This window comes from Bactrocera oleae, chromosome 6, assembly GCF_042242935.1.
Source record: "Bactrocera oleae isolate idBacOlea1 chromosome 6, idBacOlea1, whole genome shotgun sequence".
NCBI lineage: Eukaryota > Metazoa > Arthropoda > Insecta > Diptera > Tephritidae > Bactrocera > Bactrocera oleae.
The window spans coordinates 55,336,161-55,357,738 of NC_091540.1; the positions used below are offsets into that span (position 1 = coordinate 55,336,161).

The window sequence follows — 21,578 nt, forward strand, 5'->3', positions numbered from 1 at the left end:
GTACATATCTATATTAAGCGTATTTGAAGTACCATAAACCTATCACTGTTAAATATACCTAAATATAAAATAAACTATCCGAAGAGAATTTTGAAATCCTTAAAACTTTTGGGAACCACTGCACTGGTACATATACATATATTACTGAGATGTACCCTTGAGTGAACTGCCCTTTTCTTTTTAGTTCCTTTGCATCCTTGCGGAGCTTTGATCTTGTAAAAAACTGTGATCTTGTATAGAAAAACGTAACTTAATAAAACCACTGGCGCATACGCAATTTAAGGTTATAGTAAGTAATCTGTTTATTAATATCACGCTTTTGAAAGGCATATATGTATATACATACATATATAGATATCTATTTTACTATACGACTACTAGACAAACAGTCAAACTTTACTAAATTCGTCTTGCTAGAATATTACTTCGTCAAGAAAGACCATGATTACTAAGCCATTATTTGCATGACGTAAGCGAGCGTTAGTAGAAGAAAATATGTCGTGCCATCGCTCCCACTCTTTGAGCGAAAAAACACTAATGTGCAACTTTCTAAAGATACTGCCATGGTTGGGACTTGGTCATTATTCAAACCACACTAATCCACAGAAGGCATTTCATGGATACAGTAGAAATTGAATTATATCATACATTTATAAGGCTTTTTAATCTGTATGTTAGTTCCTGCCAAATAAGTTAGAACTTCCGCCATCTTCCGCCCAAATACGATTTAGTTATTGCTGTGGTGACAAACAAAATTCACCGAATAACTTTGTGGAATGCGATGTAAATGACTTCAACTTATTATAAAGCCGTATTTGATTTTGTTACACTATATTATATTATATTTACAATGTTTATACAAAATAATTATACTCAATATGTATATGCAAAAACTAATTAAAATCTATTTGAATATTTTGGCGCTTGACATTTTTAATGGCATCACTTTTATTTCTAAGCAACACTGAGTTTATAGGCTGCACTGTGTTTTCGGCCAGCTGTACGAAATTGAACGAAGCATTTCAAACGGTCGTTTCGAATTCAGCCGATTGGAATACGTAAATAGCAGCGGAATTGTAGCGAACTTTTTCCTTTGTAATTGGTGTATTTATTGAACTTTTATAAAATAACTTCATGGCGATGAACACTTCTTCAGGTGCGAATAATGCATCAAGCCAACAGCCACGCAAGATATCAAATCAAAATATTCAAGTTTATGTGCGCGTTAGGTAAGTAACAGTTTCACACAAACCTTTTGTTTCCACTAAAAAACCAAATTCAGTCATTTAAACTTTGTATATTTTGTTTAGACCCTTAAATGCTCGAGAACGTTGTATAAGGTCCGCGGAGGTCATTGAAACGGTATCACATCGGGAAATAGTAGCAAGACATACAATTGAATCAAAGCTGACCAAAAAGTTTACATTTGATCGCGTTTTTGGTACAGATTCACGCCAAGCAGATGTCTACAGCACGGTGGTTGCGCCGCTCATTGAGGAGGTGTTATCCGGCTACAATTGTACCGTATTTGCCTATGGACAAACTGGTACGGGGAAAACGCATACAATGGTGGGCACTGAATGCGCCGAGTTGAAATCATCTTGGGAAGACGTAAGTATAATTTTCTGCATTAATGAATTTGAAAAGGGTTTGTGTTAGCAGCATAATCGCGATGCGGGTGCGAAACCAGTTTGTAGAAAAGGCAAAACAAATAGCCTTGAAATATTGCGTTTTAACTTTCTACCTGAAAATAATTGGAAACTGATTATAAGAGACGTTAGAATGAAGTGAAACTGATTGTAAATATATTTCTTTTAGGATTCTGACATTGGTATTATACCACGCGCTTTGAGTCATCTATTCGACGAATTACGTATGTTGGAAATGGAATTTTCGATGCGTATTTCCTACTTGGAATTGTATAATGAGGAATTATGTGATTTGCTATCATCAGATGATAGTGTAAAAATACGCATCTTCGACGATAGCACAAAGAAGGGATCAGTCATAATACAAGGTTTAGAAGAGATACCAGTGCATAGCAAAGATGATGTTTATAAGCTTCTGGAAAAGGGCAAAGAACGACGCAAGACTGCCACTACATTAATGAATGCACAATCGTCACGATCGCACACGGTGTTCTCCATTTTGGTGCATATACGTGAGAATGGCATGGACGGCGAGGAAATGTTGAAAATTGGCAAATTAAATTTGGTAGATTTAGCGGGTAGTGAAAATGTAACCAAAGCGGGTAATGAGAAGGGTATACGTGCAAGAGAAACCGTTAACATAAATCAAAGTCTGTTGACTTTGGGACGCGTCATTACCGCTCTAGTAGAACGCACACCCCACATACCATACCGAGAGTCCAAATTAACTCGTCTGCTGCAGGAATCGTTGGGTTCGTTTTTTTTTAAAATACAATAATGGCTTTATCATTTATTAATATTAAATTTATTAATTAGGTGGTCGTACGAAAACATCCATAATTGCCACAATATCACCTGGTCATAAAGATATTGAAGAGACATTGAGTACATTAGAATACGCACACCGCGCTAAAAACATACAAAATAAACCAGAAGTAAACCAAAAATTAACTAAGAAAACTGTGCTCAAAGAGTATACCGAAGAGATTGATAAGTTGAAGCGTGATTTAATTGCGGCTAGAGACAAAAATGGCATATACTTAGCGGAGGACACGTACAACGAAATGACATTGAAAATGGATTCACAGCACCGAGAGTTAAATGAGAAAATGTTGCTGTTGAAAGCATTAAAGGATGAGCTACAAAATAAAGAACGTATCTTTAATGAGGTTAGCTTAAATTTAGTGGAGAAAACTGAAGAGCTGAAGCGTGCGGAACAAAATCTCAATCAAACGCAAGGCGCGTTGCAGCAAACAAAGCGGGTAAGTGAAATAAATATTTTTTATATAAAAAAAGTCCAATAATTTTGCTGTCCATCTAAATAGATACTGAATAACACCAAGCGACGTTATAAGGAAAAGAAGGTTTTGCTGCAATCGCACATTAAAACCGAGGAGGTGCTTACGAATCAGGCATTAGAAATTTTAGATGTTGCCGACATTGCCACAAAAGACACACATCAATTACATGTAAATACAATTCAAATATATATTTTTTTAGTTTTCTTCAATGAAGTTTTCTTCCCTAGAGTACAATTGAGCGCAGAAAAGATGTTGATGTAAAAATTCAAACTGCTTGTGAACGTTTTGCCGAACGTATGCATGACAACTTCGAATTGATGGATAGTAGTTTAAGCAGTTTCAAAGAGAAACAAGATTCATGCACTAAAATGCTTATGGAAGAATTTGGTAAAAATATTTTTTTTTTAAATGTTTAAAAAAAATGTTAATATTTAATATATATATTGCTACAGCCAACACCTCAAATGCTCACAAGCAGCTGATAAATGATGGCAACATGAAAATACAGAAAGTCAACGATTTATGCAAAGAATCGCTTGCAACAACCAACACCATCATTGAAAAATGCACGCAAGCGCTTGGCGATGCCAGCAGTGAAAAAAAAATAAAACTAACCTATTTGTTTAAAGAGCTGGAGAGTAAACAAATCGAAATGATTGCACAAATGCAAGAGAAACTACAAGATTTAGTTCGGTTCACAGAGCAACAAAAGGCGACCACCGAAAAGATGTGTAAAACCGTTGTAGAAAGTCTTCAAGAAAAATCGCAAAATCTACAATTGCACACCAAAAAAATGACGGAACGTATTGCTGAAAATAAACAGATCTCAGAGACAAGCATAGAGCAATTGGCACGTATGCATGTTGAAATAGAAAATGAGCGTGCAGCGGCTACCGAAGAACGTACAATTATGGAGGAAATCATTGAAAAATTGAACAGCTTGAAAGAGAAATCCTACACGAACCGAAAGACACGCGCCGACGCCATAAACACGCTAACGGTAAAATTGGAAGACAGCACACAATCAACTATTGCACGTTTACAACAGAGTTCAACATTTGCGCAAACCTATTGCGAGGAGAGTTGCAATGAGAACGTGGCCATGCAACAAGAGTTCGAAAAGCAAACTGCCGAAGCACTAAAATGCAACGAACAACAAGCAAATGCAAAATCAACGCTCAAAGAACAACTTTGCAACATGCAACGAGATGGCTGCGTACGCATTGTTGAGTTCACTACTACGGCCGCCAAACATTTGGAGTGCACACAGAAAACGTTGGGAGCATATGTCGACGAAGTGAAGCGCGCACGAGTGGAGAGCGAGTTGAAAGTTGACGAAGCTACTAACGATGTAAAGACGAGTCTCACGCAAGATGCGCAGCGTTTAAAGCAACATGTGGCCGTTACGTCAGGCTTGACCAACGCCATACAACAAAATATACTGAATTATGCCAACACTTACAATGATCAGATGAGCACTTGCGTCAACGATGTGGACAAATTTAAGCAGAGTGAGCTTAAGACGTACGCGCCAACAGGTAAAAAGTTGAAGCATTAACGTTGAATTTGCAGCGAAAAAGTTACAAATTTCCATTGCATATTACAGGTGCTACACCATCGAAGCGCAATTTCGTTTATCCTCGTTCATTGGCGGCCACATCGCCACATATTGACATCGTGAAACGTTATCGCCAAGAGAACGAGTGGTCGGATCTGGATACAACAGTTCCTATTGATGAGGTATGTTGTCATATAAATCAGTAAATTTGAAATTTTTAAGGTTAAGTGAACAGGGTGTATTCAGTTTGTCACGAAGTTTGTAACATCCAAAAGGAAACATAAGATACCCTTTAAAATATTTAGGTATATAAATGATCAGCGTAACGAACTGTGTTTGTTTAGCCATGTCCGTCTGTCTGTATATACGCGAAATGACAGCTTCGAATGACTGAGCGACTAGCAGATGTTTTTGAGATATCGCTCTAAATTTTTTCACACGTCATTTTCTCTGAAAGAAGCTGCTCCTTTGTCGGAACCGCTGCTATCGGATCACTATAGCATATAGCTGTTATACAAACTGAACAATCAAAATCAAGTTCTTGTATGGAAAACTTTTTTATTTGACAAGATATCTTTACTAAATTTAGCATGAATTATTCCATAAGTCAATGCTAAAATATCCGAAGAATTTTCCCAGATCGTACCACAGGCTGAATCAAAATCAAATTATTGTATGGAAAATTATTTATTTGTGCAGAGTATTCTAGCTTCGGTACAACCGAACTTACCGTTTTTTCTTCTTATTGTATATTCTCGTGAATTTTACAGGGCAGCGAGGATGAGCATGAGTTGAAAAATTCCGTACAGGAAATTTCCAACACTGAAATTCTACTCAACTCAACACCCATTGATTTAACAAATGTTGTCACGCCGCAACAAAATAATGCCGCAACCAAAAAGTTAAATGCCATCTTATCGAAAAAGCAGTTGCGCAACAACAACTCACTGTCTGGCGGCAGTTCGCCACGCAAACCGTCCCCAGCACACAATTCATCAGCACCAACTTCAAGAGTGAGTGATTTTTTAACAAAATTTGAAAGAACTGTGTTTCTGATTGCCCTTCTCTTTATTTGCAGGCTAACAAGGAAAACTTGTCCTAGTTGAAAACCATCTGAAACGCTTCAATCATAACTTATTCCCCGTTCTTGCTGTTTACATAATTTAACTGTAAATTTGTTTAAAACCAAAAATGCATGTACTTCACGCTGAAGGTATGCTTAACTGCAGTTTGCGCTACTTTATTGAGAATAACGGCACATATCAATTACTCGAAAGCATGCATCTGATTTAAATCGACAAAAGTGAGGCGAATGCATTAGTCACTGCTATGGAATTTCGAAATTTATTGAACTCGCATGCAATCACAACAAAAATTTACAATGAAAATTTGTTGCATTAAATACAGCTTTTTAAAAGTTAAATACAATAAATATAAATACTATATATAATTATATGAGGAGTAAAATGAGTAGTATCAATATGCAGCGGTACCTTCGTTGTGTCGGTTCATTTATTGTCGTCATTGAATGTTTTTGTAAAATTCGATTCAAACTTATGGTATTTTAGTAATGTCTTAATCTTACTTTGTTGTATGTTTATTTTTAAATGTATACAATTTAAAATTGCTTCACTTTCAAACCGATATTTGTATGTAAATATTTTGCTTGTACTTTTTTTTTTATATCTTTTGCTGATTTGTAAAACAACAAAAAAACGAAAAATAAAAATAAACAATTTCTCGTAACACTTTAATCGTCGTCTTCTTCATCCTTTAAAATTCCCAAGCGTCGCGCCACTTCTTTGACGTTGGAAATGAATTCCTCTTGCACCAGGTTGAAGCTCATCGCCAATAGTGCTATGCCGAAGAGCAAATATAGCGAACAGTAAGCGATGGACTGCTCCGATTCGTCTTTCACACCTTTAGCGGGCACGAAGTCGCCAAAACCTGCAAAAACATTTAAATATTAATCATATTAAACATATTTTTTTAATTAATACATTTTTTTTAATTCATTTGCTTTTTATTGAATTATTATTTGAATTTAAAATATTTTTTGTTTAATTAGTTTTTAAAATTAAATTACTTTGTCTCTTTTTAATTAATTTTCTTAATTTAATAATTTTTTTTTTTTTTTAAATAAATTGTTTTAATTTAGTTATTTTTTTTTATTTAGTTTATGTTTTTTATTTTATTTTTTTTTTAATTTAGTTCATGTTTTTTATTTTACTTTTTTTAAATTTAGTTTATGTTTTTTATTTTGTTTTTAATTTAGTTAATTTTTTTTTTTTAATTTAGTTAATTTTTTTTTTTTAATTTAGTTAATTTTTTTTTTTTTTAATTTAGTTAATTTTTTTTTTTTTAATTTAGTTTATTTTTTTTTATTTTGTATATATAATTTTATTTAGTATATTTTCATTTTTTTTTTTATTTAGTTAATTAATTTTTTTAAATTTAGTTTTTTAATTTTAAGTTAGTTTATTTTTCTTTTAATTTAGACTATTTTTTTTATAATTTTTTTAAATCTTTTTTAGTTAATTTGTTTTGATTTTTTGTTTTAATTTAGTTAATTTTAATAATGTCATCCACCCTACATACATATATACGAGTATATATTTCATATATATAAATGATCAGCGTGGCGAGCTGAGTTAATTTAGCCATGTCCGTCTATCTGTATATATGCGAATTAGTCCCTCAGTTTTTGAGAAATCGATCTGAAATGCACCCGTCCTTTTCACATCAAGAAGCATGGATTATTGTGCAAGGCAACGATGCAATCTCCTACAAATATTGTCCAAATCGAGACACTATAGCATATAACTGCCATACAAACTGGCCGATCAAAGTTCTTTTAAGGAATCTTTTGTATTTGTGAAGGGTATTACAGCTTCGGTGCAACTGAATTTAACGTTTTTTCTTGTTTTCGGTTATTTTATGTTATTTTATGACAATTATACCATAATATCTTCTTATAATTTCAATATGTTTTTTTTAGTTTTTATTGTTTATTTAGGTTTAAAATTTTTAATACAAATTTATGCATATACTTATTTGTTATATTGCTTTCATTAGTTTTTTAATATTTTACTTATAATTATTGTAAAATATATTATTTATTAATATTTACATAAAATATTGACATTTGCTTTTAATTTCTTTATAATTACTATTTTTTATTATTTTATTTCTCATGTTCTCAATTTTATTAAAATTTTGATGAAATTTATATTTTTACACTCTTGCAACATGCAGCTACAGAGTATAATCGTTTTGTTCACCTAACGGTTGTTTGTATCATCTAAAAATAATCGAGTTAGATATAGGGTTATATATATAATAAATAAATGACCAGGATGCCAGACGAATTGAAATCCGGATGTCTCTCTGTCCGGCTCTGTCTGTCTGTGCAAGCGAGTACTTGACATTAAGGCGGAACACTTGCGGTTTAAATATCTTTAAAAAGTGGGTGTGGCCCACGCTCTATAATAAATTTAATGTATATGTAAATCTTCCAAACAAATAAACACTTAAATTAATAAATTCAAAATTTTAAAAATCTAAAAAATATAATTAAATCATGCGACCTACCGATTGTGGTTAAAGTTATGAAACAGAAATAGGCAGAGTCCAAAAACGACCATTTCTCCCAGTAAGCAAAAAGTGCCGCGCCACCCAAAATATAGCTGATGACCAAAAATACGCAAAGCCAGATCGGCACTGGGCGATCTTTTGGCGATATATCACCGTAGTAGTCGCTCCAATCGTCACCATAGTTAGAGTCGTCATCGTAATCGTAGCTGTAGCGGCGACGTATCTGGCGCTTTACAGGAAATCCCATGGGAGACATGATGCGCGGTGAAGGCGGTAAGCGTTCTGTAAGAGTAGTTCAATATAGAAATATATCCGACAAACTCTATACATCATAAAATATCAACTTATCTTACCCGGACGCTCTCTTCTATACCGCCGATCTCTATGCCTTGGTTGGTATGCCAACTCACGATTATCATAGTCATCGTAGTATACATCACGATCATCTAAATAATAATCATCGAATTCATCGTCGTAATCATCGATGGGCGCCGGTGAGCGACCGCGTTTTGTGTGGTTCATTGAGTGAGTGAACTCGGGCAATTCCAAGCGATCGCCATAATGCGAGTGATGTCCAGAGTGCTGGCGATGTGGTGGTTGCGGAGATGCGTGACGCGGTTGATTGTGATGTGAGTGATACGAACTAACGCCGTTACTGCGCTGATCTTTGTTAAAACTATTTTTTTGTAGCGCCGAGCGCGGCATAGACTGACTGCGTGACATATGTTTGCCACGAGGCTCGCGATAATGATCGAGTTCATCAATTGCATATCGATTGGGTATGATGGGTGTTTTGCGCACAACTTCCTCATCGACGGCGGCGTCATAGTGCATACGTGGATCTACGGATTTTGCGCGTGCCGCTGGTGGCGCATGCGGCACTGAACGACCGCGTTGCATGGTGCGCGGATTCATTCTATTGATTTCGCGCATTTCTCTCGATTCACGTGGCGGCGCCACGCGTAATGCATGTGCATCACGTGCGTCATGGCGTAACGCTTCCGGTAACGGGCCAACATCGCGGCGTGCGCTTGATGCGCGCACTGATCGCATGCTGTACGAACGCTTCGATTGTGGCGCGTTAAAATCTTCAAAGGAGTCTGATCGCTGTTTCGGATGCCCAATGTAACGCTCACGCTCGACCGTGTGTCGACCGCGCATGCTTTCGCGATTGCGCATGCTGCGTCCGAACCTTGAACCACGATTAAGTGTCTGTGTCTGCCGTGGACCCTCATCGTAATACTGCTGGCCATATTGATAAGGTGGTATCTGCCGGCTGCGTTGTGAGTGACTGTTGTAATGATGTCGTCGTCCACTGTTACGTCCGCCTTCGTAATCATGTCGCCCGGAACGTAATTCCGGATCCGAGTACGCATGTTGTAGTCCATCAGAGTTGCCGAAACCAGAATCAGCCATGGAGCGCTGGGTGAGACGCATTGAACGGCGTATTGGTGGCGGCTGTGAACGTGAAGTATACCGTTGGCCGCGTCCAGAGCGTTGTCGCGGTCGGCGTGGACGTCGCGTAGCGCGTGTGCAAACATAGCAACAAACACGCCAATATATGAATCTTTGTGGAACATTGAACACGATTTTACTATATAATTGTTGGTAAAGTATATTATTTCTGAGTATCTACCTAAAAGAGGTGGCCATAACATCTCCGATATTGGATAGACATAGCAACATGAGTGGTATGCCTACAATGGCATAGAAAATGGTTGTAACTTTTCCCCAGTCTGTCCGTGGTGATATGTGTCCATAACCTGAAAATAATTTCAATTGCATATGGTGCATAGTCGTTAGCAGGATAAAATTACACTCAAAGTTGAATTATTATTTTGAACGTCTATATTGTCTGCGTTGTCAACAACCATGATGAAACAAGTCGAAAATAATCTAAGGTCTTGCCAGGGTCAAGTCTGTATAAGTAGAACTTCAATATACTCTATCTGGCACGGATCACTTTGGTTTCTGGAGGAAACTCGAGCTCTTTTTGTACAGTAGTACTCTTCTTGTACAGAAGTACTTCCAAATTCACCGGAAGAGAGTCAAGGATGGTAGCAGGCGTTCCCCTGTCTTCGTGAATTCGAACGCTGGATCTATGGGCCATGGGTTGGTCAGTAACCAGCACTTGTTGGAAACGTACCATAAAAGGTCGTTTGAACTGCTAGCTCATAGCAAGGCGTACATCGCCACATTAAGGGGCCCCCTTACTCGACACTTTTTCAATGGCACTCACGTAGTGAGGCTAAAGACTTTGGAGGACGTCAAAGTTGCAATGAAGAAAATGAAGTGGAAACATCTACACTCCTCCACTGTGCAGCTTTCACCGGACTAAGGTTGAAGCATCTCGGTTGCCTAACTTTAAATGATCCCGGCGAATTGGCTAGAATTGATATTAGCATTTCGTAGATATGCGACGATCTTTTTGATCCATACCTAGGACTTCTCAGCATCAGAAAGGACAAGCGTCTCTATTTGTCCTCCAAGCGTGATTTTTCGTGGCCTCACGAGAAATCAGCCTATTTACCTAACCAAAAATCCGAGAAGAAATTGCTTGGGGAGGAGTATATTATACAGGCTTCACTTTTTAAAAAATAGTAATTGATTCATGATGAGTATTGGAATATGAAAGTTTTAAAGTCTGACTTTGGCTCGCCACTTGTTTCATAGCAAGGGTTTGTAAGATCGCCCTTTTGAGGAAAAACCTCAACATGCAAAAAGGATATTCTCAACCAAACTATATTGAGAAGAAAAGACAGACTCAAACTAAGAAAAATACAACACTGTTTTCAAATCCATAAAACCTGGATCTTTTGGGTGGAAATATAATATCACATTACGAAGAGCTGACAAAGAAAAATGCACACTCAGTCTAGCATTTCGGTGGTCGCCCTTGTAAATCAGACTCCTGTACTTAGACAACTTTGCAACCATTTGTTAATATTTAATAAGTATCTGAAGAAAACGCAGTTAAAGCAAAATTAAGATGTTGCAAATACCTACAAGCAAGTACTCATCCGAGTCTATATGGCTATATCGGTACATGGATATATGACAACGTCATGCCAAGCACACTATGCCATTGAAAATTGGCCAACCAACTGTAACGCATTGGGCAAGGCTTCCCATTGACCAGGCGTAACTCGCATATTACACATGCGGCATGTAAGGTATTGTTGTGAGTATTAATTCAATTCTTACAATTGTATGAATTTTATGAGTTATGTACCGCAATTATTGAATGAGTAACTCAGAATTTGCCATTTGCCGGTTGCCATTGTACATATGTATGACACACATTCGATTCAATTGCTAAATTCACCATTTTTAACGCTTGTTTGCATGTCACCAGCCAGAAAGCGCAGGAAATGTGAGTCAAGCTGCCAACCCGTAACTGGCAATTACATACAGACATAATTGGGGGAGTTGTAAAGTTGTGATTGCACAAAATAATCAATTATTGCTTTTATAACAGATGCAAATGCTCATTAAAGTGTTCTTAACACAAGTCGCTGGACGGCATTGAGTATGTCGACATATTTATAAACATTAGGGTGGTTCATAAAAATTCATTGACACACCTTAATTGGTTATAGGATATAAAATAGAACTTAAATAAAAATACTATTAGGGTATGTCCTAATGTGTCTTTAAACCAACCTTACATATGCATATATGATTATTATATCCTGTACAGGCTTTATTAGGTTAGGTTTTGAAAGTGGATCACTAGATTCTCATAGATCGACGAAGCGAACCACAATTTTATTAAGGCGGTTAATATCAATCCCAGCAACTTTGCTGGGCTCGCCAAACCTTCACGCTGGGTCAAAAGGATCTCGCAGTCGCACACGTTCTAATTTTTGACCAGAGCTTGTTAAGCTCACTGGAGTTCCAAAGCCTGAGCGCAAGAAAACATCGGAAAACTGACTCAAACTGGCTAACAAGTTTGTAACACTCGGGGTCGGGGGCACTATAAAATATATGATATTATTGATCAGCATCACGAGCTAAGTTACTTTTTCCATGTCCGTCGGTCAGTCTGTCCGTATATACGCGAACTAGTCCTTGAGTTTTTAAGCTATCGATCTGAAATTATGCACACGTCATTCTCCACCTAAGTAGCTGCTTATTTGTCGGAACCATCAATATCGGACCACTATAGCATATAGCTGCCATACAAACTGAATGATAAAAATCAAGTCCTTGCATCGAAAACTTTCTTAAAACTGTCTTCGCTTTCTCTGATCTTTCAAAAAAGTGAACTTCCATAAATTGCCACTTTTGTTGGAATGCTGCTAGACTGAGCCACCCTAATGGTTTTGTGAGCCAAAAAACTCAGGTAAAATGTGAGGTTTTTGGCTTGCTCTAATAAAATTGCATTCTATGAATATTATCGCCAATTAAAAATCGTATTATAAATAGTAAAGAATTTACAATAATGAACTCTGAACGAACACATAGGCACCCACACACATGCACATAAAACAAACACACATACAAGTAGCAAGCGTTTCCGCGTGGTGGCCCAAAGCATTTGTTTTCATTAGCCACATCGGTCAGTAAACTCTGAACGAAAGGAAAATTAATTGTCATAATTTTACCAACACTTTAATACAAACATACACATCCGCACTTATAAATATTTACATTAACTTATGTATATTACTAAATACCCGCATTCTAGTTAAATCTAAAAAATCTAATTTTGGTAAATTTTTTACGCTTAAAGCCATAACATTCAGCACTGACCTTGCACAGTATTATGGGTTTTTATCATTTTTCATTTGGGTATTTAAATTTCAACATTGTTGTTGTTTTGAAATCGCTTTCGTGCATTGGAGCGTGGATCATTCAGAAAGCGTTGGCTCTCCATAACTGCAATTCGCTGTCATTTATCGTCTAGTCATCAGCAACACTTTTGTTTCGGAGGTCAAAGACGTGAGAATAAATCGGCTTCCGTTGAACAGTAACAAATGATGGTCAAAGCTAGTGGATCCACAGTGAGATTTCAACATTGCAACTAATTTTCATTTCATTTGAATTACACGTATTATTAGTACAAATTTAAATATTTTTAATGAGTTATTTGAACTTGCTTCTCTTAGCTTGCTAGCACTTGTATTCAAGTGATGATAGTACCGATATTTTTTTTTAAATTAGATTAGAATTCGAATTTGTCAATTTTTTTGGTAAAGGAACGTTAGAAACACAAATTCACTGACCACATTTGCTATTTTTTGTTGTAATCATGAAGTATATTACTTCCGATCTGAACTGAGTTTGCTGCTATGTCGAAGATTTTTTTGCACTTTTTTCAAGCTTTTACATTTGCGATCCGAAAAAACCTAAGAGGAATACTTTGAACTATTTTTTCCAGTCTACAGATTCATGTTTCTAAATGACTCCTCCATATTTGGAAAAACTTTTCATGGCAATAAGTTACTTTTTCCAACCTCATCACCTTCAACTATGTGTTAATTTTTTTCACTTTCAATCATATTTTTAACCTCTCACTCAACGAAGTACCTTTATTTGACGAGCATGTTTCTTTCAACCAATTTTCTTTAATTTATTTTTTTCAATAGCGATTTCTTATGACACTTTTAAATCAAAACTTCCTTACAAAATTTTCAGCGAGCAGTGATGTTTTCTTTTTTATTTTAAATAATTGCTAAATATTGTATATTCTTCCTTACGGAGTTTTTCAAACGACATAGACAAGTTCTTATACTAATTTAAAAATGCAGAATTTGAAAATGTACCACATGTAAGATTTTTCACCAAATTTCAAAATTGTTCAATATACCGCTTGTTACCCGGATAGCAACAAAAAACTGTCCAGACAGCGTTTAACACATAGGTTAAACAAAATTACCCCGAAATTTCGGGATGCAGTCAGTTTAAAAAAAAAAAACGCTAAAAAATATCACGAATATTTATGTAGACACAAAAATTCCAAAATCTCTTTACAAGAGTTCAAACGAATAATTCCGAAATTTCGGGACCGATTATTTTTAAGAATATTAAAATTTCTTGATTCAGAATAACTGACTTTATTGCGGTAGAATAACAAATAAACTTTAGATAACATATCCACACCGTATATATATGTACATGTGTATGTATACATACATATATTGAAGTACAAAAAATAACCCGAAAAGCCGAGTATTTTGAAAACTATTAACATCACTAGACCACACGCACAAAATAATTGCTGAATAATTTGGCCAATTATATCAAACCAAAGCACAAATAATATTTTTAAGCGCTTTATCTCAAACCAAACCGAATAATCAACATTATTTTCGAAAGTTCAAAAACAAAGAGTTTTTTTTTTATTTATTCGAACCACTCAATTGTAAATAAATTAAGATCAGGCAATTCGGAAATATTTGCATTTCGCAGCTACTTCATATTCCGCACACGAATGCTTTACAGAATAATAAAAAATTGCCAAAAATGTTAATACATACACGCACTCATACAATTGCACAGACATGTGTCCTCAGCGCCAAAGACCCACTTGCAGCGTTAAATCGCTATTTCTTCGAATGATAAAAATGATTTATTTGAACATTTATTGGGCATCAAATGAGCGGTGATTAATGGCAGCCTAATGCCAGTGACCACCGAACGATGTCGATTGCTGGCAATAATTACTGCACTGAGACACCACACTCCCATACACAGACAAATGAATCGCTGACCGTAAGAATGATGCATGTTGTCGATAATTCGATCAATGCAACGCTGCGATCGCTGATTAGAAATGGCTTAAATTGACACCTACATATGTATATAAATATTTGGATTTTCGGTGGTTTCCTTTAATAATGAAGATACAAAACCACAAAGGAACGTGTCGGCATGAAATCTCTAATGAGTAATGAAATTTTGGTTAACCATAAATGAATTTCTTTTTAAATGAGTGATTGAGTTGAAATTAAATTGCATATATACATTCATACGAGAGCGATCCGAGAAGCAGTCAGCCTACAAATAAAGCACGAAAATTTTGGAAAAATGGCGATTTCACGATACACTTGATCCGCTTTCTGGCGGTCTAAAAATTAGGCCTCCGTGGCGGCGATGATCCCCTCATTGGACTAAAGCTTCTGCCAATGTTTGGAAATTAAAAAAAGACGCACAGTTCCAAATATGAATGGTGGTTTTTGTTTTTCATTTCATGTTGAACTATTTTTTTGTGCACTTCGGCGTCAAATCGGCCTCACTTTTAAAGGGTGTCAAAAAAAAAACTAGAAGTACGTTTCGGCTGAGATTTTGACTGTAATATTCTATAAGAAAGCACTACTACGATTGTAAATTTCTCTCCGATATTGTCGCCTTCAGGAGGTAAGACTAAGTATTTATCGGATTGCCCTTGTATATGCAGGCTATATGTCCGCGATCGTACTTTATTTGCTATGAATGCTATATTTTTGCGGTTTTTCTTCAAAAGAACAGATACACAGAAGATGTACATAAATATTTACGCTGAATTTTAAATATTTTATAGTAACCTAACGTCTTCTCTTCTTATTGCAGTCTAGGAGATCACACGTCTCACTTATTCTTCCCACCGAAAAACTCAACAAGCAACGTCTTAATATTTGTGTACACTTGTGGTCAGTACCATTCTCATAATCATCATCAAAGTCATCATCGTCATCGTAAAAGTCCTCACTAGTGATTGTGTTGTGAGTTTATGAGGTTTTTAATTTTGTTTGGATTTTTCGGCGATGCCGCAGTAACACGATGATGATGACGCTACAGTTGAACGCTCGCCTGGTCGAAATTTTTTATTTAAGTAGCGTGTGTCCAACTCATGCCAAATTACTCTAGCGACAACCACCGACGCGATCAAAACGCATCATAAAGCGGAAAAAAGAAATATTCTTATTTGGCACAGTTTATTTCCAAACACAAGTGAAAATAATAAAAAGTTTATTACCAAAAAACCAAAAAAAAATAGTTGGTGAGTGGAGAAGCGAAATATTTACACAAACGAATGTGAGCAAAATGAATTATTTGGAAACGAAGTTGAATTTAGGAACCGAATAATAATGGTCAATTAAAAATTAATAAAATCGCGAGGCTAAATAATGTAAAAAATAGAAAAATAAATAGTTTTCTAATATCTCAACATACATAACTGTTGGAAATGTAAAAAGGAGAAACTTTAAAAACTATAAAACCGAATTGCTTGTGCTAAAAGTGTATCACAGATATAAAATATGGACTAGGTTTGGAGAAGAGATTTTAATTCAATACAAAAATTCCGAAGAATACCAATTTGAAGATCGAAAGTCCCAACGATTTTGGTGTTGCTATGATAAAAAGATCCTTAAGCCTGGTTGGCGATTCCCGCATAAAAATAACCAATGCAGATGGCACGAAATACGAAGCTAATGCAATAACAAAGTTCTCAGGTTATCCTCTAGATAAAGATAAGAAGACGGGTCGACACCGTTACGACCGGTCAGGTAACCATTAAGCTATCTAATATATGTGATGCTTTCATGGATTACCACATAGCTTCACCTCTTGCTTAAACTCTAACTAAAGTTCTTTCGGTACCACGTTGTTCTGTTTCCAGCATTAAGCTTTATTACAATAGCTGAAGTCTGACACAGCCTTGGCTCTAAATTTCTTAAATACATAACGCAGTTTTAGGCGTTCTGGGTTCTGGGGCCAAGATTCGTATACCTTCTGTTCGGTTATGGAATGTCCGAAAGTTTTTTTTAACTAAGTGTATTCTGATAGACAAAGCATAAAAATGTGTATTCATTCAGCTTAGTGTCGAAAGCGGTAGGAAAAGTTAAGTTAGAAGATAAGGTTTAGCATAAAATGTGTTTGACGGTTTTGGTGATATTTGGTAACTAGAAAATGTACCTCGTTGTTAAACAGTTTCAGAACGTCCTCTTCAAACAATTTCTACAAAAATTTCTGCCATGATCCATATATGACTTTAAACAAAATTTCTCTCATTTTAGGGTCGGCGAAATGAATAAACTGAAAGTTATATTACTTTTCTCAGCGACACTAATATGTTGCGCATATGCAGCACGCGAAGATGACCGTTGGGTGTGGGCCAGACGAAACGACTACAAGGATCAACCACGTCAATTGCATGACAGTACAGCCAGATATCAGTCTGAAACTTTAAGGCGCAATGCGCGAGCGCGTAATCGTGAACCAACTACCCGAAAACCGCTGCCGGGACAACCGCCAAACGACGAAATTGATGACTATGAAGATGATGTAAATACGAACGTCGCAACACGAAATTACCCTTACCCACCCTTTGGCAATGGTCAGCTATTTGGAGCAAACTTCTACCCGAATATTGGTGGTGGCTTTGGTGGGGCAACTGGAAATGGCAATGGTATATTGGTGGGGCCTGGAGGACCGACGGGCGTTATTGGACGGCCACAATCAGCATATCCGGGTGGATACAACGGCCAACCGGGTGTAGGCTTTCCAGCACAACCAGGCATATTCGGAGGAGGTAATGCTTTAGGGGCGGGTGGACAGTTCGGACAAGCGGGTGGAGGTGGTTATTCCGGCGCAGAGGCTGGTTTAAATCCCGGTTTTGCTGGACAGTTTGGCGGTGTCGGACAATTTGCCGGTGGACAAGGTGGACAATATCCCATTAGCGGTCAATATCCAATTGGGGGACAATATCCAGGTGGGCCGCAATATCCCGGCACGCAATTTCAAGGCAACCAATTTCCAGCAGCGCAATATCCTGGCGCTGGCGGTCCCCAATATACCGAAGGTTACGGACTCGCCTCGGCCGGTGGGGGTTTCCCAGGCTATCTGCAGTACACTACAGGTGGTCCCTTTGGTTATGGAAATGCTTTTAATGATGCTGAAAGTGCGAATCGAAAACTGCAAGTTGAGGGTAAGAGTGTGGAAGTACTTAAAAGTAGTAAGCTGAGCAAGCAGCAAGTGGATGACAAGATTAATAAGGGACTCACAAAAGTGCCGCACTAAAAAATTATATCAACTTAATTGTTATTGTGTAACATTCTAAAAATTTGTAGCTTTAATTGTTTGTAGTTTTAAAATAAAAAATATTAAATAATATTAGAAATTAAATCGCATTTCAAACACTCACCTATAGTTGTGATAACGATGATCGAGTAAAAAAGTGAACCCGCAAATGTCCACTGCGACTTCGTAACGTCCTCATCTCCATCCCAACCATTCGTTTTTATGGCGGTCACTATTTGTGTTTCGAAACCGGCTAAATCCTTCTTTACATTGGTGATCCAATCAGTTTCGGACAGCACTGAGGCATTGTCGGAGAAACGCCAAATTTTATCGGTCAAATTGAGGCGCAGGTTTTGAATATCTTTTTTAACCTGAAATGTTGAAAAATTAGTAATTAATTTTAATTGAAATACTGAACATTTTTAAAAGATTAAAAAAACACGTTTTTTTTTGATAACGGTAGTTTTTAGCACCTAGAACTAATCGATATTTACCTAGAGTTATGAATATCAAAATGATCACGAAGACTAGACGAATCGGAGGCGGCATAATTGGACCATTGCCAAGCACAGAAAATACCGTTAATCGAAAAATTAAAAATTCAGAAACAACAATAAAGAGGGCAAATGTGGTTAAAACGTTTTTGTTATAGGCATGCCCACGCCTTCTAATATATCTTACCTATATCAACTTTTTAGCATCTTACGAAATGGTGTAAAAATAGGTAAAATCAGATAATTGCCACGCCGACCTCAAATACAAAGGTTATGTTATATTATACTAGTATATGAAACCGTTCAAAAATTAAAGAATGGACTAGTGCTGTCTACTTTTAGATGAAATCTAACTTCATAACCTTTTTGAACGCAATTGCGTACATGATATTTTCGTGGCACTTGGCACAAATAGTGTTTCTGCTGTGTGACAACTCTTATCTAAAAATGGTCGAAATCAGAATGTGACTTTTCTAGCTCTGAGATACCGAATATAAAGACCTAAGTGCCTATTAGAGCTTTATATTATATTAGGTCTGGTATAAAGAAAACCATTATTTTTCCAATAGATGGCTTGAGTAATCTGTGTATCGCGTATACCACATTCTGGAAGACCAATTGTCGAAACTATCGATAAAATAATGGAAATCTTCAATTCTGGCGGTCATGTAAGCACTATTTCGTTTCCCTAGGACCTAACAATGTCACCAGAAACCGTTTGGTACCATTTAAATAAGGCTGAATTTAAAAAGGAGCTCGATGTATGGGTTCCACACGAGTTAACACAAAAACTTCATAGATCGTATTTCCATCTGCAAATCTCCGCTGAATCGGAACAAAATCGATCCATTTCTGAAGCAGATGGCTAGATGATATAAAGTGGGTCAACATACGACAACATTAAGTGAAAACGTTCGAGGTCAAATCGCGACAGGTGGGCGCAAATGTTGGCCAAGCCAGAAGAGAGTGGCATTATAAAATTAACTTCAAAATGCCAACAAGTCAACGAACAAAACGGCGCTTATGTCCCCTAAATCTAGTAATTCTAACTGAGCTAAATAAAAATTTTCAATTTAATGAATGGTTGAGTACCCTTAGCACTTATATACATACATATGTGCATTCCTCTAACCGCGATTTAGTCTAACACCTCTTTTTATACCCTGAACAGGGTATATTAATTTTGCCACGAGGTTTATAACACCCAGAAGGAAACGTCGGAGACCATATAAAGTATATATATAAACGATCACTGTGACGAGCTGAGTTGATTTAGCCATGTCCGTCTGTCTATCCGTCCGTCTGTCCGTCTGTATATACACGAACTAGTCCCTCAGTTTTTGAGATATCGATCGAAATTTTGCACCTGTCCTTTTCTAACAAAGAAACTGCTCATTTGTCGGAACGGACGATATCGGACCACTATAACATATAGCTGCCATACAAACTGAACAATCGGAATCAAGTGCTTGTATGGAAAACTCTTTCATTGGACGAGGTATCTTCATGAAATTTGGTATGTATTATTATTTAAGGCATTAATCTAATCTCCGAAGAAATTGTATAGATCGGATGACTATAGCATATAGCTGCCATATTAACTGAACGATCGGAGTAAAGTGCTTGCATGGAAATTTTTTTATTTGACGAGGTATCTTCACGAAATTAGGCACGAGTTATTGCTTAAGGCAACAAATTATTCTCCACAGAAATTGGTCAGATCAGATGACTATATCATATAGCTGCCATACAAATTGAACGTTCGGAATCAAGTTATTGTAAGGGGCCTTTGTATTTGTGAAGGGTATTATAGCTTCGGCGCAACCGAAGTTAAGGTTTTTTCTTGTTGGTTATTGTAATAGATTCAAAATTTCGAACTGAGCCCTTACTTACTTGCTAATACCAATCACTATATACGAGCACCTATAACTTATTTAAAAAATTCTCTAATTTTCCAAAATTGTGCCATGGGTATAAATTATCAAGCAAATACAACTCACTTCGATTTCGTGTGGCTTTTCCAAATGTTGAAATAGGTATGCGCCTCCAACACAATATGAGACCACCATCAGTACCAGAATCACGTGCGACACCACGCAGGAAATCACTTTCCATGAAAAGCAAATTGCCGTTATACATTTGCCGCGCGTCGGCTTTTGATCCAACATATGTGGCGGTAAGGATTGGGCACGCCGAGACGACATGGCGGCTGCAACTATTTATTTTTTCACTTCTAATTAATGTGGGTTTCTTAACATATTACATATTTCGCCAGCGCATATTCACCACAGATCGTAACTAACGGTTTTTCTTTGAAACAAAAGTAATTATATGTGTATATGTGTGTATGCGTGGAAGTAGATGTTAATGCAAAATACTTATAGATGTGCAATATGTTTTGAAAATCACGCTGTGCAACTGGCGTTTATCACGACAACGAGCAGATCATCTCAACGTACAGCACACGGTACACACACGCACACGCTTGGAGAGCAAAATCGAATTTCGTTTATTTTAAAATCTTGCACACTACTTGTTGCTACATTGGTTGTATATTTTGTGTATTTCTGGTGAGATGGGAACTACTCTAGTGTCTGCCGCTAATGAGACACAAAGGAACCGACACAAGCGCACACACAAAGTAAGTTGTAGACGATATTCTATGGATACACACACGCAATGTCGAATATTGCAAATGATTTGGGAAAATTTTTGGAAAATTTAATTTCATTTAACACTTTTAAAATACAATCAAATGCATTTTCTACCTAAGTTCTTATTTCTTTTTCCAATAAAAACTAAAAAACCAAGCATAATGTTCACTATATAGTTTTTTTTTTTTATATTTAATCACCAATTAACTATTCAGTAACGAAATAGCACCTTCAGCGACTTTTCAACCGAACCCAACGTGTACTCAGAGCATACTAAATAGGCCGCCACACATTTTGGAATACTCACAGCAGTTTTTGGCTAT

General features: G+C 36.5%; 3 protein-coding genes across 5 annotated transcripts; 2 read left to right on the plus strand and 1 right to left on the minus strand.

Moving 5' to 3' along the window:
* The first annotated feature begins 1,026 nt into the window (after positions 1 to 1,026).
* Positions 1,027 to 6,262, plus strand: Klp61F (Kinesin-like protein at 61F). The gene is made up of 10 exons (XM_036361658.2): positions 1,027 to 1,229; positions 1,311 to 1,611; positions 1,819 to 2,401; positions 2,466 to 2,911; positions 2,975 to 3,118; positions 3,178 to 3,337; positions 3,403 to 4,488; positions 4,557 to 4,690; positions 5,279 to 5,521; positions 5,587 to 6,262. Exons 1-10 carry the CDS (start codon positions 1,135 to 1,137, stop codon positions 5,608 to 5,610), a joined length of 3,216 nt encoding a protein of 1,071 aa, XP_036217551.2. The 5' UTR covers positions 1,027 to 1,134; the 3' UTR covers positions 5,611 to 6,262.
* galene lies at positions 5,701 to 21,518 on the minus strand. Of its 2 annotated transcripts, XM_070111775.1 has the most exons (6): positions 20,602 to 21,518; positions 18,232 to 18,478; positions 9,739 to 9,865; positions 8,456 to 9,669; positions 8,100 to 8,384; positions 5,701 to 6,455 (listed from the first exon to the last, which is right to left on the minus strand). In XM_070111775.1, exons 1-6 carry the CDS (start codon positions 20,803 to 20,805, stop codon positions 6,259 to 6,261), a joined length of 2,274 nt encoding a protein of 757 aa, XP_069967876.1. In that variant the 5' UTR covers positions 20,806 to 21,518; the 3' UTR covers positions 5,701 to 6,258. The 2 variants fall into 2 exon arrangements, with proteins under 2 accessions (XP_069967876.1, XP_014097151.3); XM_014241676.3 differs by lacking the exons at positions 18,232 to 18,478; positions 20,602 to 21,518 and adding an exon at positions 12,858 to 13,308.
* LOC106622486 (uncharacterized) lies at positions 15,873 to 18,212 on the plus strand. 2 transcript variants are annotated; one of them, XM_070111776.1, is made up of 2 exons: positions 15,873 to 16,121; positions 17,105 to 18,212. In XM_070111776.1, coding segments are annotated over exons 1-2 (1,005 nt in total). In that variant the 5' UTR covers positions 15,873 to 16,119; the 3' UTR covers positions 18,108 to 18,212. The 2 variants fall into 2 exon arrangements, with proteins under 2 accessions (XP_069967877.1, XP_014097152.3); XM_014241677.3 differs by having other exon boundaries at positions 15,880 to 16,086.
* Positions 21,519 to 21,578: the final 60 nt, after the last annotated feature.

Bases quoted from the DNA above. Each gene is read 5' to 3' on its own strand.
- Klp61F (XM_036361658.2), top strand. From the start codon at position 1,135: ATGGCGATGAACACTTCTTCAGGTGCGAATAATGCATCAAGCCAACAG. The intron at 2,402-2,465 runs GTTCGTTTTTTT...TTTATTAATTAG, and splicing joins TCTGCTGCAGGAATCGTTGG to GTGGTCGTACGAAAACATCC. The intron at 2,912-2,974 runs GTAAGTGAAATA...CCATCTAAATAG, and splicing joins CGTTGCAGCAAACAAAGCGG to ATACTGAATAACACCAAGCG.
- galene (XM_070111775.1), bottom strand. From the start codon at position 20,805: ATGTCGTCTCGGCGTGCCCAATCCTTACCGCCACATATGTTGGATCAA. The intron at 9,670-9,738 runs GTAGATACTCAG...TGTTCCACAAAG, and splicing joins GTTATGGCCACCTCTTTTAG to ATTCATATATTGGCGTGTTT. The intron at 8,385-8,455 runs GTAAGATAAGTT...CTACTCTTACAG, and splicing joins GTATAGAAGAGAGCGTCCGG to AACGCTTACCGCCTTCACCG.